This window comes from Thunnus albacares, chromosome 6 (genome assembly GCF_914725855.1).
Source record: "Thunnus albacares chromosome 6, fThuAlb1.1, whole genome shotgun sequence".
Classification (NCBI taxonomy): domain Eukaryota; kingdom Metazoa; phylum Chordata; class Actinopteri; order Scombriformes; family Scombridae; genus Thunnus; species Thunnus albacares.
Genome location: NC_058111.1, coordinates 29,716,330 through 29,733,534, shown reverse-complemented (window position 1 = coordinate 29,733,534; position 17,205 = coordinate 29,716,330). Strand labels below are relative to the sequence as shown.

At 39.1% G+C, this 17,205-nt stretch overlaps 1 protein-coding gene across 1 annotated transcript; it reads left to right on the top strand.

The window, feature by feature from the left end:
* The first annotated feature begins 360 nt into the window (after window positions 1-360).
* serpine2 (serpin peptidase inhibitor, clade E (nexin, plasminogen activator inhibitor type 1), member 2) lies at window positions 361-10,264 on the top strand. Its single transcript, XM_044355009.1, has 9 exons — window positions 361-578; window positions 1,991-2,270; window positions 2,453-2,680; window positions 2,981-3,178; window positions 5,738-5,936; window positions 6,033-6,130; window positions 7,782-7,868; window positions 7,966-8,049; window positions 9,675-10,264. The coding sequence occupies exons 2-9, from the start codon at window positions 2,009-2,011 to the stop codon at window positions 9,710-9,712; spliced, it is 1,194 nt and encodes a 397-aa protein (XP_044210944.1). The 5' UTR covers window positions 361-578; window positions 1,991-2,008; the 3' UTR covers window positions 9,713-10,264.
* Window positions 10,265-17,205: the final 6,941 nt, after the last annotated feature.

Sequence of the window (17,205 nt, the reverse complement as noted above, 5' to 3'; positions counted from 1 at the left end):
AAACATGAGCAAGGTGATTGCGCTTACAAGTTGTTTCAAAACATTCCCCGTAACTGTCACTTCCTGTTGTAAACAACTGAAGTTTGTAGGTGCATCAAGTTAGCCAGAATTAGCCAAGATATTACCGGAAGTAAAAAAAATAAATATAAACCTGAAACTTAACTTTTGTGCCTCAGAATATGAGCGACCACTTGGCAACATAAATATATCAAAATATTATAGGGAGAGTTATATTATAAGGGGCGAAACTGTGATTCAGTAATGGGTAGTCATAATGTACGGTAATTTATGTGGTTTTAGTTTGAGGTTGTACCGGATGTTGGTGCGCTGTAATATTGACCTTGACTAACGGATACACACTTCATGTTGCCGTTTGGTTAGAAGGCGGAGTTCAGTCCATTAAAGTCCTCATTGAAACCTCACTTGAGTCAGTAGTAGCTCTCGCTTTCACTGGAATAAAGAGGGTATTTTTTACACTTTCTTCAGAGTACAAGCCAGAGTTTTTCGTTTGGACTTCAGTGGAAAGCGGACTGTTTTTCACCTGCGCTAAAAGACGAACTAACGTCTTGACGTGATAGGTAAGTTAAGGACCGCCGTGTTTCTGATGTTTCTTCTGCAGCACAATTAACAAAATATATTCAGGACAGGACCAAACGACACAATTGAAGCAGTTTAACGTCGTTTATCACCACCTGTGAGCCTGAAATCTGGCGCAAGAAGCTCCTTTGTAGGAACTTCTATATAACATTAATTTATGTAGCTTTCCCGTCAGGTGGTTTTCTTTTGACACCATAAATTAGCTCAAATAAAATGGCTTAAATTGTTTCTGAATGCGCAGGTCATACCAACTTAAAATAGTGTGTTTCACTTGCAGCCGTGCTTTCTTCTTCATGTCCCCACAGTTTTGACTGAGTGTTCTTTTAATTCAAGGGAAGAAGCATGATGGTAAAGGATGTATTTTTTTGCCATTTTGGTCGTTTAAGCGCTCCATTTCTGGACATTTGAGAGAAGCACAAACGACAATCTATGAAAAAAGAATTGTAGTTTTGTTTTTTGCAAACAGAATGTGCAAAACAGGAAGACAATTCTTATCAAGAATCCCTCATTTGGCATTAGGCCATTATATACACAAGTTCTGTCATATATTTTAACGGCATACTCGTTTTTATAATGTGGTCGAGTATTATTCCTATATTTTTCAACATTAATTATAGTATTTATAACCTAACATTGGGGTTCAAATGTAGAAGTTGCCGTTTTATTGAAATGAATGCTGATTGGTCAGTCATTTCATGCAAAATTCACAAGGACACCATCAGATATTTCAGGTCATTCTGTTGAGAAAACATCAAATTGCCAGATTTTTGCAGATGATGTATGGTTCACCATTGAATAAACTGGCTTTTCAATGCCTTTTCCAGTTTGTCACAACTTTCACTGCAAATCTGACCAAGTGTATAGACCAAACTGCTTACCCCTAAAACTCATCCATAGAAAAATATATCATGATTAAGCCCATCTACAGTTAATCACCTCATTTCACAAAGATGTTATGTGTCCCTCCAAGCAAGCAAGCAAGCCTGCAGGCATTCTGGCTGGCTCTTGTGGCTACATTCATTCTGCCTCAGTGAGTGGGGCGCAGGCTGATTTATTTTCCTAAAATGGTCTGAAAGATTTAATTTAGTCTAAAATGAAAGAAGGGATCAGTTTGAGGAGGCTGGTGAAACTGCAATATTCAGACAGAGTGAGCAAGATTCAGTCAGACCCTGCAGCACCGGATAAAAGGTTTTGTTGCCTAAGGAAGCAAAAGTGCATGTGGTAATTGTACTTAACCTTGATGCGTCATATGAAAAGGATATCTCACTTTCTTGGAATTGTTTATAATATTGCATTGACTGCCAGTTATGTTTTCATAAATCTATAAATCTACAGCTGCTCAGATGGCTGGTAACATACCTCTGATACTCTTTCTTTTGTTCTTTCTCACCAGGTGCTGTAGAAATCAAAAATGAAGCACCTGTCATTATTGTGCCTGTGTGCGCTGGTGACCTTGTATAGCCATAAGGGTGTGTTGTCCCAGACTCCCTCCTACGGTGAGCGGGGCTCAGATTTTGGCATACAGGTGTTTCAGCAAGTAGTCCGCTCCAAGCCCCTGGAAAATGTGGTCTTTTCACCCCATGGAGTGGCTTCCATCCTTGGCATGCTGCTACCAGGAGCACACGGGGAAACCCGGAAACAGGTCCTCAATGCACTCCGTTACAAGAAAAACGGTAAGAACCATTTCTGGCTTTAGTGTAGAAACTTTTCTGAGTTCCTCTGATAAACATCTTCAAAGATGCAAGCATGGGAATTTGGTAAATTCTCTCCGCATGAACTGATTTAAGTATGTGTTGAATATTTAAACCCTGAGCATCTGTTGAGTCATAATTCAAACATTACTTTGTCTGCACAGGCCCTTACAAGATGCTGAGGAAGCTGCACAAGACCTTGACAGCAAAGTCCAACCAGGATCTTGTTTTAATTGCCAATGCCATGTTCAGCCAGAAGGGTTTCCCCATGGAGGAAGCCTTTGTAACCACCAACAAAGCCAACTTCCAATGTGAGAGCAGGAGCCTGGACTTCAACAACCCCCAAGGGGCAGCAGATGAAATCAATGCATGGGTCAACAATAAGACCAAAGGTAGGACATGTGAATGTACATCAAAGCTATATTTGAAACAGTTATAAAATTTGTGACAAAAAGGCTTTTCAAATACTTGTATATTTTGTTATATACCATCGAACTTTTTCACTATCCCCCAGTAGGAAGCCTTTTTTTTTTTTTCTTCTTCTTTCGTAATGTAGTTAATTTTCAGTTGTGGCCGTTGGCATGATATGACGTTGCATTATTACTTCCTCATGTCCTCTGTTGAACTGCATACAGTGGTTTTTATCAAACCTTGCTGACTGAATAATCATCCCGTGTTGCATATTTGTCCAGGTCACATCCCCAGCCTGATCAAAGCAAACATGCTGGACTCGGGTCCAACCCTTCTGGTCACTGTCAACTCAATCTACTTCAAAGGCTTATGGAAGTCCCGCTTCCAGCCCGAGAACACCAAGATGAGGCCCTTCAACGGTGGCAATGGGAATGTTTATAAGGTCCCAACGATGTCCCAGCTATCTGTCTTCAACATCGGTGAGTGGTCATGATTTTGCTTTAAATTCATTGACTTACTTGTATATATTTTTGTATTTTAGATGCATCATGACAGTGAATAAGGGACATTTTCTTCATTACATTTTACCCCCAAATGACATTTGAGGATGTTATTTGTGATAGGTAGAAGGCTCTGCGGTGGATAGTTGTAATATTGGATTCTGACTGGGTGAAATGAGGTAAACATTTAGAAATGAGCCTGCTGGGAAGGTTGTTTGTCAGTGAGGGTAGCCAGTCAAGACATGTTGCACAAAATAACATTTAAACAATGCGTGTGCTTTAAGATCTTAGATAATCTGTAAATGTAAATCCAGAGGAATTTACATACAAATTTATTTTTAGACATGCTGGTTTAGTTGGTAGAGGTTGTTGGGGTGTGTTTAGTCGTAATGCATACATGGTTAGGTAAAAGCTGAGTGGGGTTTTCCATATATAGTAGTAAGTAATATAGTATATAAGTAGTGCCAGACAGAAGCCCTTTTACACAGCCTGTTCAAGGTGGGAATGCTGTGCCTTTATTCCACCTCAGTGTTCTGTATAAAAGGTACGGACACGGAGTTGAGGGGCAGAATCGCTCCGCCAAAAAGCCGGCTACAGAAGTGGTCACAGAACCGGATCAATGTCTGTGTAAAAGGGACAGCTGACACGGCGGGACAGGGAGCTGACACTGTTGTGTTACACATCACACCTCTGAAACCAGAGCGCCGGCATGCTATGTAAAAGCACACACAAGGGCAGCATTATGCCGGCTTTGTTTGGTTCAGTGTAAAAAAAGCAAAGACAGCTTGATGACGGATCTTCTTTACAGGTATAATGCAGGATTTCTGTATAAAAGAGCCTATAAAAGAGCCTAGTAACTCAAAATGAACTCAGTCAAGTTGATATGCATTTCTTCGAGTAATTACTGGATAGTATTTTAACTGTCATGGTAGGGTTAATACTTCATCAATGGAGGCTCAGATAAATGGCAAACAGGCAGCTATTATACTTCAGCCAAAAAAAATATTGCAATATAAATACAGATTTTATTATTAAATAGTTTGTTTTCATGGTGTAGTCTCATTCAGTGCCAGTTTACATTCCATTACCTTCATTTGGCAGATGCTTTTGTCCAAAACAACTTACAATAAGTGCATTCAAACTTCTAGAGCTAGATGTCATCAAAAATGTTTGATTATGATTTGATGATTCATAGGTCAGATTGTGTTTTGTTGTAAAGAAATGTTGGCTTAGTCATACCACCTCTGCTGGATAATATTTAGGCTGGTGTGAAATGACATGATATACCAGTCAGTGGTCTATATTTAGATGAGTTGAGGCTATCAGAGTTGTGTTAGCACAGTGGGTGCTGTGAATGGATTCTCATACGGTGCCACAATTAAAGTAAGATGGTGTTAAGCTGCGTGGGACAGATGTTTGTTTGTTTCTTCAGTATCCTACTGTGTGATGATTTTAGTCTTACCACACTTCAATCATAAAGGAAAAAAACTGCACAAAAAATATGGCAAGTTTGTAACAGCACTAAATCACTTGACTGTGGCTTTATACGGTCATGTTTTATGAATGTAATTCAGTTTACACATACTTGGTTTTATAACTTAATAACATAATGTGCTGTGATTTAGTTTAATGGCCGTATAAAGCATGTCAGACTGTGGTATAAGGCTGGGACTGCTTTGACTTCATCTGCTTTTTTTTAGCCATCTGTCACTTTCATATCTGAGGTGTACAGTACATTTGTCATTCTTATTTTGCAGCTACATGCTGTACTAGAACGAAAGTATTATTGCTTAAAAAGTCAGTGGGCTTATGGGACAATACAGGTCCAAATACATAGTAGCCTAATGTAAATGAAAAGTAATCATCCTTATGATATTAGTTTTGCTATTCCCCCTTGTAGATTAATATTTAAATATTGTTCTAGTGAGTCTTTTGCATTTGCTATCCTTAACATCTGCTGCTCTGGTGGGTCTTTTTTGTGGAAGAGTCTGCTTGCTCTCAGGAAATGAGGCTTTTTCCGTTTCCAGTTTGTTTAGACTAAATAAAATTACTCTGCTGCGATAACCATCACGGTCAAAGAAAATATTGTCACCCACAGAAACTTCTTCAACATAAAATCCTGGCAAAATGGATTGTTGGAGAGCAACCAAAAAAGGAAAAAAAAAAAAAAAGTCCTCCTCGTTTATTCTTGTTGCAGCCCAAACAAGCATAACAAATGGGTGCAACAGACTCAAAAACTTAGAAAAACAGTGTATCTTTTACAGTTTTTACACTTATGGACGCGTTTTTCAAGTAAGCAAGAGCTTTGTAAAGAATTGTATTCCTTAGTCAGATTTAGCAAAGTTAATGTCATATCTACTGAGGGAATGATATCCAATGTCTTGCAGTCCTGCATGTCTTCCCAAAATGTTAAATAGATACAAGAAGGGTATACTAAGAAACAAATATATCAGTGAGTATAAGCATGAATCAAGCTTCATCCTTACTGTCACCTTGACCTTTGAAACTATTGACCCATAACCTCTCCTCTTCTGCCAGGCATGGCCACCACGCCTCAGGGACTGAAATATAAGGTCATCGAGTTGCCCTATCACGGCAACACCATCAGCATGATGATTGTCCTGCCCACTGATGAGGACACACCTCTGTCCAGTGTGATCCCACACATCAGCACAGCCACGGTGCAGAGTTGGACCAAACTGATGCACATGAGGAAAATCCGCCTGCTCATCCCCAAGTAAGATGCACAAAGATACACCCACGCAACAGCTGTTCTTCAAACTTATTTGGCTGGAAAACATTAACATTGTTTACATGTGTGTGTTGTCTGTAGGTTTACCGCCGATGCAGAGATAGATTTGAAAACTTCCTTTGAAGCACTGGGAATAACGGACATGTTCAATAAGGGGAAAGCTGACTTCAGACACCTGTGTGAGTGAAAGCACAGTTGAAACCCGAAAGTGACGCAATGCCTCTGAGTATTTAGAACACGTTTATTTGGATACGACTGAGGTTTGAATTGTTGGCTGTTTACTGTGAGAGCCAGTAAGACGTATGAAATGTGTCTGGCTGTCCAGTGTGACAAACTGAATCACTCTTGTTCTCTTTCTTTCCGTTGGCTTCTCCCTGAGTCCCAAGAGCACTTTTGAATGAGGTGTTCCAGTGCCACCATGTGGTGTAAACCAGGCTGACGTTGTATTTTTGTATTGAGCATCAGAGGCTCTTAATCATTTTTCATCTGAGAAAATTCCCACAAAATGTTAATGTTGATCTCTGAAAAAGCAAATCACAAGATTCATTCTGTCCATTTCCCTATTGAAATCCAGCATACTATGTCATTTACCTATGTCATAACTGTGTGCAATCCAGTTAAAACACTAATTTATTTCCATTATTCAATGTACCAGCAGATTAAGGGAGATTCCAATCATGCACATTTTCTTGGTGCTTTCCATTTGGCTGATGTGCCTCCTCGCTTCCCTCATTCACATCTCTTCCTCACATCTTAGCTTCTCCCTGTGGGGATACAAGAGATGTGAGGATGAAGGAGCTGTATTTACCAAAAAGGGCATTCTTACTCACTCCAGTGTGTCTTTTTAGGGGATGGTAGCTGCTGATGGGTGTCACAGAATATGACATACATAAACATAACACCAACTGACTGATTAAAATGATTTTCAAACAGGAGGACGCAATGGAAAAACTGCTATAAATGTTATAAGTAAAATTTGTGTAATTTGTTTGTGTGAGGCAGCAGATACAGTAAATCTGCCCTTTCCAGGCTCAGGCTGATGTTACAGGACTAATAATAACCATGAAAACCCGAGCAGTTTATTTTTGGACAGAGTACCTTGATGTTCCTGATGAGCAGCACTCTGAACTGAGAATATAAAAAAGAAGAAAATCCTTTTTGAGGAGTGCTTTTTTGATACATTTGTGATTTAGTGATTAACACACATCTAATTTTATTTTGGACTAAACATGAATAATGTCAGAGCTGCCATTGATGCTGTTATTGCTGTCTCCTCAGTTAGTTTGCCTAACTGACAGTTATGCAATCATGCAATATGATTAATATTACAGTAAGGCTGTTTCCACAGGAGCCGTCTTTTTACTTTCCCATCAGATCAGCAGACCAAAACAGATTCTGGCGCTGCTGTCTGGCTGAAAACATTTTACATAGGCTACACCTGGTGGTTCATCTCTCCTCATCTCCTCCAAGACACATTTCAGGGATTGAATGATGATGACTGGCCTTGATTGATTTCAGGGTTAATGGGCTGGAGGATGGAGAAGCGAGGGCAGGAGGAAGCATACGTAGCTGAATGGAAAGCATCCTGTACATGTCCACATAGTCATGGGAAGAGGTCTAATTAGGCTACATAAGTGTATGGTTGAACCTTGGGCATGTAGAGCCCTTAAGGATTTCTCATAAATAGATAATGTAGTTTGGTTCAGTAATACTGTTGTGTATTATTGCACTACAAGGCCAACATTGGTTGAGCAATATCAAATTGGTAATAATAATCTGTAAACTGTATTTGTCTATATTTGCTAGAATTAACAGTTACCGTTTTCACAGGTGGCCAGCCACTCTATGTATCCAAAGCACTCCAGAAAGCCAAAATAGTGGTGAATGAAGATGGAACAAAAGCAGCAGCTGCCACTAGTGAGTGTTTTGTTCAGTGAAAAAGTCACAGTTAATAATGTACTTAATATAACCCACACTGTTAGAATTTTCTGATGTGTTTGCTTTTTGTATTTAGCTGCCATTTTGCTGGCTCGGTCCTCTCCACCTTGGGTTTCAGTGGACAGACCTTTCCTCTTCCTCGTCCGACATAACCCAACAGGTAAACATGCCTTCTATTTCCATCTGGCTTTACTCACCTTTTAAAGGCATATATGGTAATGGAATTATTTATTTATTTATAATTGAACTCCTGCTGCATCTGCACGTGAAATGTGCAAATATTGCCATATGAAATATGCCAATTTAACCAGATAATGGTGCTATTCAGTATAAACACTGTCTGGTTCCCTTCAAAAGCAGATGGTACTTGTAGAAAGGTTGGATGGTCTAGCGATAATCAAGTAAACAAATGAACCTCAATTGTGCCTTATAGCCAAACAATTGTATTTGGCATAACAAATATGTGTAATACAGTGACCCAAGCAGAAATAAGAAATATGCTTTGTGTAAAATTCCACTTATAGTAGAAATTTCAAAAGAATATTTGATGTAAAAGGTTGGTGATGCAAGTGAATGTGATGAAATATTGTCAGTCACACTTGAGGTTCAATAATGAATGTTCCTTTCCAGTGTGCAATTGATTTGTCTTGAGACAAGGATGGATCAGGAGTAACAGGGCAAAACATTCCATTAAATCTAAAAACCATATTTTCCCAGGGTTAACGAAACTTTTATCTCCTCCGTTGATGTTGCATGTGATTGCACTCCTTCCATGTAAGCATGCTTAAAGCTGGTTCAGTAAACGCAGTGTTACGAGCCAGTTCATAACCATCTTTGGGATACTGCTCACACAGTTACAAATTGAGATTTGTAGGTTATCCAGTTATCTTTGGGCTTGGCTCAGTTTTTTTCTGATATCAAGAAGCTGTAAGTGGGTTACATCACCATGGTGGTAACCTGTGCTGCACCAGAGCAGGTTATTTTCAGAAGATCACATCAACACTGGTCTGCAACCTGACTGCTGTTCAGACAGATCTCAGGAACAATGATTCCCTTTTTTCCAATTTCCTATAGGATCCAGACATGGACACAACTACAGAGTTTATAATAAAGTCACAATTCATAAAGATATTTTTGTAGATCAGTAAAATCATCTTACTGCCCCAGCCTTTCTATGTCCACTCTGGATTTGAAACAAAGCTTCTAACAAACAGATTAGTTTACTTATTAAATACCTAATGAATGGTGATTATAGTTGCATTTTAATTATGCTAAATGTCTTTCATTTTCAACAAGATTCCTGACAGTATAGACGCTTTCATGCTCTTATTTCATCACTGCGGTTCTTGAGTAACTTGAGGCAACTTTGTGATAATTGAAAATAAAAAAGTATACCTGCTGTTGTCTTTTATTAGAAAACAAATACCACAACAATCGAATTTCATCAAAATCATGGTTTTATATCATCTATTGAATATTAATGGTTCTGGTGATATTGCTTATAATTAAGAACTTGCCTCTTTCACATGCACATGCACGCTCACAGCTGGATAGGAAAACCCAGAGTTAACTTAGCCAGTTGATAACCAGCTTTGTGATAATAGTTCTCCAGGATTGCCAGTATTAGACTTGGTGAAGCCAGGTTAACCCAGAGATACCAAAATGCAAATAATTTAACTGGCCTTTAATCTTGATTTTTTGCTAATATTCTTGGTGAACTGTAGCCTACACTCTACCTTGGGGCTGTGCTTGACGATGATGAGTGCTCTCTGTCTCTGTCCCCAGGTACTGTTCTCTTTATGGGCCAGATCAACCAGCCTTGAGTCCAGCCATCACTGGCCAGTCCCTGGTAGTGTCGTAGGCCAGCACAGGAAATGCTTATACACTGCCATGCATGAACACATGAACACACATCCACACCAACACACACACTTTGCTGTAGACTTATGTACAATGTGGACATATGATATTATTTGTTTTAAGTATTGCTTTTTATGTTACCCATTTCCTGTAATGCATAACATGCTTTATAAAATGTTTTGCAGACTAAATTTTCCAGCTGTTTTAATTTTTTGTACTTTTTTGAATTTATTATGTTTTTAAAAGACTTTGAATGTCGATTGTGTATTTTCTGAACTCTGGAGTGGGATAATCAGTTTATTTATCATGTCACTTTTTCAGTTTAAACGTTCTCCATCTCGAGTCGTGCCACTCCAGTCTTTCTTCAGTTTCTTCAAATTATGACAATGTACATCCCATCTTGAATGCCTTGCATTCAGCTGTTTTAAGATGATTGTTTCCCTCACTGAGGAGGTCTTCTGTTGTCATATTTGCTGCATGTTTGATAAAATAAATACACATATTTATAACATCAATGATTTTGCCCTGATTATTTTTGGTAATGTTATTTCTGACTATGTTTTTCGCTTTGTGACATTCTGTAGTTTGTTTATATTTTTGCATTATAATGTAACAGCAGTGCTTTGAGACTATATGCTAAAACACCTTAATGTTTTAGCATGTTGACATTGCTAATCAGCAGTGAACACAAGCCACTGCTGAGACTTTACTAATCATAAAGATATGAATGGAACATCGCCCTCTTGAAGCCCTTTCTTTTGTATACAGTCTTTATTTTGTACAGAGAACATAATGAATGAACACAAATGAATGAGTTGAAGATTTAATTTCCAACATCTAAACATAATATCATCTCTCTGATTCATTATTATTCATTATTATTAATTTATAATTGATTTGTTAGACGGGCAGAATTGCATTTGCATAAGCGACTGCAATGGGCCCCCTAACCACTAGGGGGCCCCTGTGGGGTGTTTTTTGTTTTGTTTTTTATTTCACAAACAGGGGGTCCTCTTAAATGGCAAAATTTTATACAGCACTTCTATCCAAAGCACTTTACAAGGGTTTGCTGCTCATTCACCCAGTCATGCACACACCATAAATTATCAAGTGATTTGATTAAAGCTTGATTAAAACAGTCGTGATATGATGAAAACATGAGTCATGCGTGAGGTTCCATGCTGTCTCTGTCTCACTCTATAAATAATGTGAGGGGTCAGAGCCGTTGACTGTAGTTTGGGAGACTGGGGTTTGAGACCCGATGTGGGAACACTCCTTTGCAAAGTAGATTTTTGAAGAACACTGTTTTAACACTTTAATATCCTAAAATTAGAAGTGTAACAAAAAACAAAAACAGAATTGTTACGCCTATTTCCACTTTTATTCAAATACAAATAAGTTTGCGATTTAGATAACAGCATTAGCTAAATTTGGGCTCATATGTAGGAGCACTTAACTGTAATTCATGTGGAGCCTTTGACGCTCACTTTTCTTAGTCTACCTTGTTTAATGCTAGCTAATTGTCTCCCGAAATCTAAAAATGGATGATACGATCTCAAATAATAACTTATATATCAATCTGTGTGGATTGAATTAATAGATAAAAGCACATTATTGGCTATTGGATAAAGAAGTTCAGTGTTAGCCTATTGCACAATAAAGTCACATAAGGTAGAACTACCCCTGGCCCTGACATGGCTTTTGTTTTGTTAAATCTTGCTGTGTGTGTGTGTGTGTGTGTGTGTGTGTGTGTGTGTATGTGTGTGTGTGTGCTATTCAGACATATTTTAGTGCAGCTGCAGTACCAGAGGAGACAACTGGACAAAGTCAACCATCAGGTAGGTTACAACCACCTTGCTGCTGCTGTTTAAGCAGCATGCATAGTTTGCTTGCTCACTACAATGGGATAGGTTCTTTCAAGTCATGTTTGAATTGAGTGAGCACTGTTGCTGTCAAAGTTATGCAGGCAAGTGGACCCAAATGCAGGAACAACAAGCAAGCAACAGGAATCGAAGAAAATAATTATTTACCGGACTCTGGTTACTGGCAGACGAACACAAAAACAGAACTGGCTGACTCGAAACATGAGAGAAAAACAATAACAGCTGTAAACACCAGGATACATTGACCACAAACTGACAAAGAACAGACAGGTTTAAATACACAAGGAATGAATCACAGAACAGAGGGAAACAGCCTGAGCAGGACTAGGAGACATGAGAAACTGTTTGGTTATGTTGTAATCTTGGTTCTCTGAGTGAAGAGACTATTTCTTCACTCCGTTGCATGTGGAATATGTAACAGAGTGGAGAGATAGTCTCGATACGATAGAGAAACAAGGTTACAAACTGTCAAGAATAAAACCAAAGCAAGGCAGAGATAAAACTAAAGAAAACAAGAGCCCTGAACTCAAAGGAAAAACAATACAAAGCTCAATCACTACACAAAGAAACACAAATGGCAAATGCAGTTATCACAAATAATTTGTAACCCAGAGCACATTCAAAACACACACAGTTTGAGGATGATGATTAGTGTTGTTATTATTGTGTTATCTTGTTATTGCTGCTAATATTAACAATAATATTGTAGTGACACCGTTTATCACTTCCACAAAGATGCCAGATTATATACAGAAAAATAACAAATTAATCAAAACAGGTAAAATGGCTCTTACAATATATGTCATATTAGTATTATACAGTAATTGATGTTACCCAGTAATTTAATGATACATCTTTTTGGCTGGATCGCCACGGACCAGCCCTATAACCATGGTTGTCCGTGAATGAATGAGTGAGTGATTAAGTTACATCATTGGTTGGCCAGCCAAGTGTTGGAGTTTCTCCATTGGCCATTGCTCTTTCAAAATGAAATGGTGCAAAATGATGGAAACCTGAGGAGGACAGCAGCATGACGCAGAGCGACGGTGTTTCCTGATAAGCCTCCTGAATTTGCATCCAAAATGCATCCAAAAATCCAAAATTTTGTTTACAATTTCCACTTCAGCCTCCATGATCATCGACCAGGAAAGAGTATTTAGAATAGTTATAATTAGAATTAAAATAAGTTCTCTTTCAAATCAAACATCCCAAGATATGAGTGGAAAGTACTTTTGTTGCAACTGCTTTCATAATTCTTTTTTGACTCAAACGTAGCTTAACCATGTCATGTGATATGCTACTTCAGTACACTTTAACAAAAAATATTACTGAGACCACTACAGAAAATTGCAGACGAACATTTAATATCCAGGAATTCACATTATAGGCACTACCACTGACTATCCCTGTAACAAACTGGCCACAATTTCACACACTGACCATACACGGTCCAGCTATACACTAGGTTTTGACCTACAGTAGTCTTGTTCTTTTATTTCTTTTATATCAACTGATCCAGATTCAGATTCCCCAAGTACATCACATCAACAGCCCGAAACCATCTCAGTTACTTCGGAACCACAACATACTCATTATCCATCCAGTGCAGCACCAGTTGACCTAACAGAAGATGAAGAAATTCCAGGTCCATCAACTCAACAGCCACAACCCAGCTCAGGTATTCCTGCTCAAACCACTCATCCCACTCAGCCACAACCCACTCATCCTCCATCCAGTGCACCACCAGTAGATCCAGGAGACTGGCCGCCTGTCCTCACAGATGTTGACAGGATGGAAATGATATCCAGAGGACCATTTCGAATCAACCCATATTTTACATTCCCAAAATGAAAAGATAGCAGGAGCTTCCATACCCATTTCATGTACAGGAAGCTAGTAAATGGAGAGAAGATCAAATGAAGCTGGCTTATTTGCTCCAGAAAGAATAACACAGTCACCTACTTTTGTTGCAAATTATTGTTCTCAAAAGACATAAAATTAACAAAAGAAGGACTCTGTGATTAGACAAACATTGGCAATTTACAGAAAAGACATGAGAACAGCCAAGAACACACCACAAATATGGCAAAGTAGAAAGAATTGGAGCTTCAGCATAGAACTGGCAGTACCATTGACACTAAGGAAAGATCTCTGCTGGAGGCTGAAAGACAACGTTGGCGAGATATAATTACAAGACCGATTGCTGTCATACAATCGCTAGCTGAGACAAACTTAGCTTCCACCTTTAATGAAGAACACAATGGAAATTTTATGAAGGAGGTGGAGGTCCTTGCAAGATTTGATCCAGTCATGAAAGAGCACATTCATCGTGTTCAAAGTGGGCAGTTCAGCCAAAGCAGCTACCCAGGCAACATAATTCAAAATGAACTCATTGGCTCAATCAGTTTGAAAATACAGGACAGAGTAGTGGCAGAAACAAAAAGATCAAAGTAGTTCTTGCTCATCTTGAACTGCACTATAGATATTAGCGACCAAGAACAGATGTCAGTCATCATTCGATCTGTGAAAATGGGACCATCACTGGAGGTTCAAGAGTACTTCTTGGGGTTTCTTGCTGTCTCTGAAACAACAAATCATGGTTTGTCTACCTTGATACTGATGAAGTTGGAGGAATTGAACATTTCATTTGAAGACTGCAGGGGACAGTCTTACAGCAATGGCGCAAACATGAAGGGAAAAATAAAGGTGTTCTCCTACTGTCTCCTGTCTCCTGTGGGGCTCATATATATCTTGTGGTGGCTGATGCTGCAAAATCATCCACAGATGCAATCAGCAACTTTGACTATGTGCAGAAGCTGTACAGTCTTTTCTCAGCAGCACCACAGACATGGGAAGTTCTGAAGCAGCGAGTAAATATAACCCTGAAGTCATAGAGTGAGACCAGATGGGAGAGTCGGATAAACAGTGTGGAGCCTGTGAGATACCAAAGCCCAGATATCTGAGAGGCCCTTATACAGATCAGGGACAAAATCAAAACAGCCAGCTCTGAAGTTAGGAATGGTGAATATTGATCTACATGCCTAGGAGCTACATACTAGGAGCTGTTTATCTCAATCTCTGGTACCCCTGACCATGCCTGGCTTGCCAGAAACTTTTATTCAGAATATCTCCTTGCTCTCTTTGTCCCTTCTTCTACAGCCTCTGTGAGAACAAAACCAACCTCTGCAACTGCAAGCTGAGCAAGTGTTGAATTCATTTTTCAAAGAGGAAACTAATGGATATAAATACACTCAGTTTTTATCAGGGGTCTTTTTCTATTTGTCTATTTTTGTGTGTGACACTAGCCTGCTGTGGCTCTTCCTCCTCATTCAGCCACTGCTCCAGCTCTCTCTGGAAGCAATCTGTTGCGGTTGCCAACAGCCCAGCTCTCCTCCACACACACTCCTCTGACCACATCCATTCAGCCCTCTGCTGTCCATATCCCTCCTGCTTCCATGTCAGGTGCAACACCCGAGGGGCCTGAGGAGCAGCTGGTAAGTAGATTATTAATTAGATAAAACAGTACACAGTAGTATGGAAAATAATACAAACTGCTTGGCCCTCAAGTATCACTAAAGCACTTTGTACTTTTTTATTGTTTTAGTCTGTGGATGAACATAATAAGACTGGGATGGAAGGTGTGAACAGCCTTGCTGAGTGCTAAGTGGGTCCACAACAACAAACAGGTCTCTCTTATGACCAGCAGCGTGTGATCTTTGCTGCTTGTTGTCAGGACTGGCTGACTACAGGGAGATTCAGAAAAGAAGAGTTTCCCCTCTGGTGAAAGTGTGTCAAGAGGCAGCATCATTGGTTGGTCTCCTCCTATGCCTGTGGCTGCTGGGCCTCACACAGAAATTCATGAATAATAATAAAATGCTAAAAACTTGATTACATTAAAAACAACTGATGTGTTGATAAAAAGCTAACTTGAAAAGATAAGTTTTAGCTGGTTTTTAAAGGATACTACTGAGGTTGCCTGTTTGATGTCTGCTGATAAGCTGTTTTAGGGGCATAAATACTAATTGAGTCAGCAGTATTGAGCTTTACTGCAAAGCTTTGAATGATCACTCAAGGGTCTATTTCTTTTCAATGGACAAAATGTGATGGTGGATCAGTGCAGCCAAGTTTAATCAGCATTCTCTCAGGGTCTGTAGATGATGCTACCAATTGGCTGGATGGGGCTAGATACTGAAGGCTAGACAGGATGTCTTTTTAACTCCCTGCTTCAGGGCTTGTGCAGTGGTGTTTGTCTTGACCCTGATGCTACAGTGTTATTTTGCCTCCCAGATTTGCAGAGTGCTTCAGTGAATATAAATGACGCTGTTGGTTGGTAGAAAGCAGTAAAATATCCTTGTAACTGCCCATTAACTCTCAACAGCTGCTTACACTGTCACCTGGTCAACCTGGTGGCATAAGAGGAGAAGTCAGCAGAATTGAGCTTTACTCACCAATGTCAAAGGGATTCATCCTCTGGGAACAGGGAATGTCTGTGCAAAATGTCTTAATGTCATAAGTCTGGATTAAAAAGGGTGCACAAACAGCCAGATAGTCCAAAAGACAGACTGATGTTGTAGCTGCCCGCTGTTGTTGGATGAAGCCCAGGAGTGCGATTGCTCATGAAATGATGCACATTGGGCACCACTCTGGTCGAATCTAATTCATTAGTCTCTGTGCTGATACCAGGCTGTGGTGGTGTGCAAACACTGTGCCCTTTGGGCCCTTAATGGTTTAGACATCCAACTCTCTTGTAATGTGGTTAATATAGTATCTGATGTAACAGAAGTCTCACTGATACTCCAGGTGTAGAGAGGATTTATTGTTTGAAATACTACATTCATAATTCAGAATTTACCAAATGCGATTGTCTGTTAGTTTTGTGTGGGTCCCTGCTCATATTGGAATTGATGGGAATGAGAAGGTGGATAAAGCAGCAAAAAGGGCTTTGAAGAGTGGGAGTTGTCACATTAATGTAAATAATTAATGTCAGTTAGAAGCTAAAGTAGTGATTAAGGGACTAATCAAAAAGAAGTGTCAGAATGAATGGAACAAAGAAAATAAAGGAAGATATCTTTAAAAAGATGCCATTAGTTGGGAGTGCTGGGTCTGGAGGATGAAATAGGAAAGAGGAGAGAGTTGAAGATGAAGGAATGGTTATACTAGTCTAAACAGTCCTCTCTATGTGATTGGAAGGCATAATAATGGAAAGTGCGAATACTGTGGAGAGGAAGAAACAGTGGACCATGTTTTATTGTATTGCCATACTGTATATTGCCAAGTATGTTTCAGAAAGAGAAGTTTTAAAGGATGCACTAAGAAAGATTGGAGAGCATAATATCAGTAATATTCTAAAAAAAAAATCTTCAGATGACAAGTGTTGGAAACTCCTACTAGAGTATTTTAAGATCAACAAAATTAATGAACAGAATCTGAGAAATATTAGCATTATTTATTTATTTATTTATATTTTCATTTGGTTCCATTTTATTTATTTAATTATGACTATTTTGTTTATTGTTTTGATTGTAATTCGTTGTTTGGTAGAAATATTAGAGAGAGAGAGGGTATCTCTTTAG

What these genes read in the sequence shown, in the direction of transcription:
- serpine2 (XM_044355009.1), top strand. Translation starts at nt 2,009, where the DNA reads ATGAAGCACCTGTCATTATTGTGCCTGTGTGCGCTGGTGACCTTGTAT. An exon ending in ACTCCGTTACAAGAAAAACG is followed by an intron (nt 2,271 to 2,452) that starts GTAAGAACCATT and finishes TTGTCTGCACAG; the next exon opens with GCCCTTACAAGATGCTGAGG. An exon ending in ATCCGCCTGCTCATCCCCAA is followed by an intron (nt 5,937 to 6,032) that starts GTAAGATGCACA and finishes TGTTGTCTGTAG; the next exon opens with GTTTACCGCCGATGCAGAGA.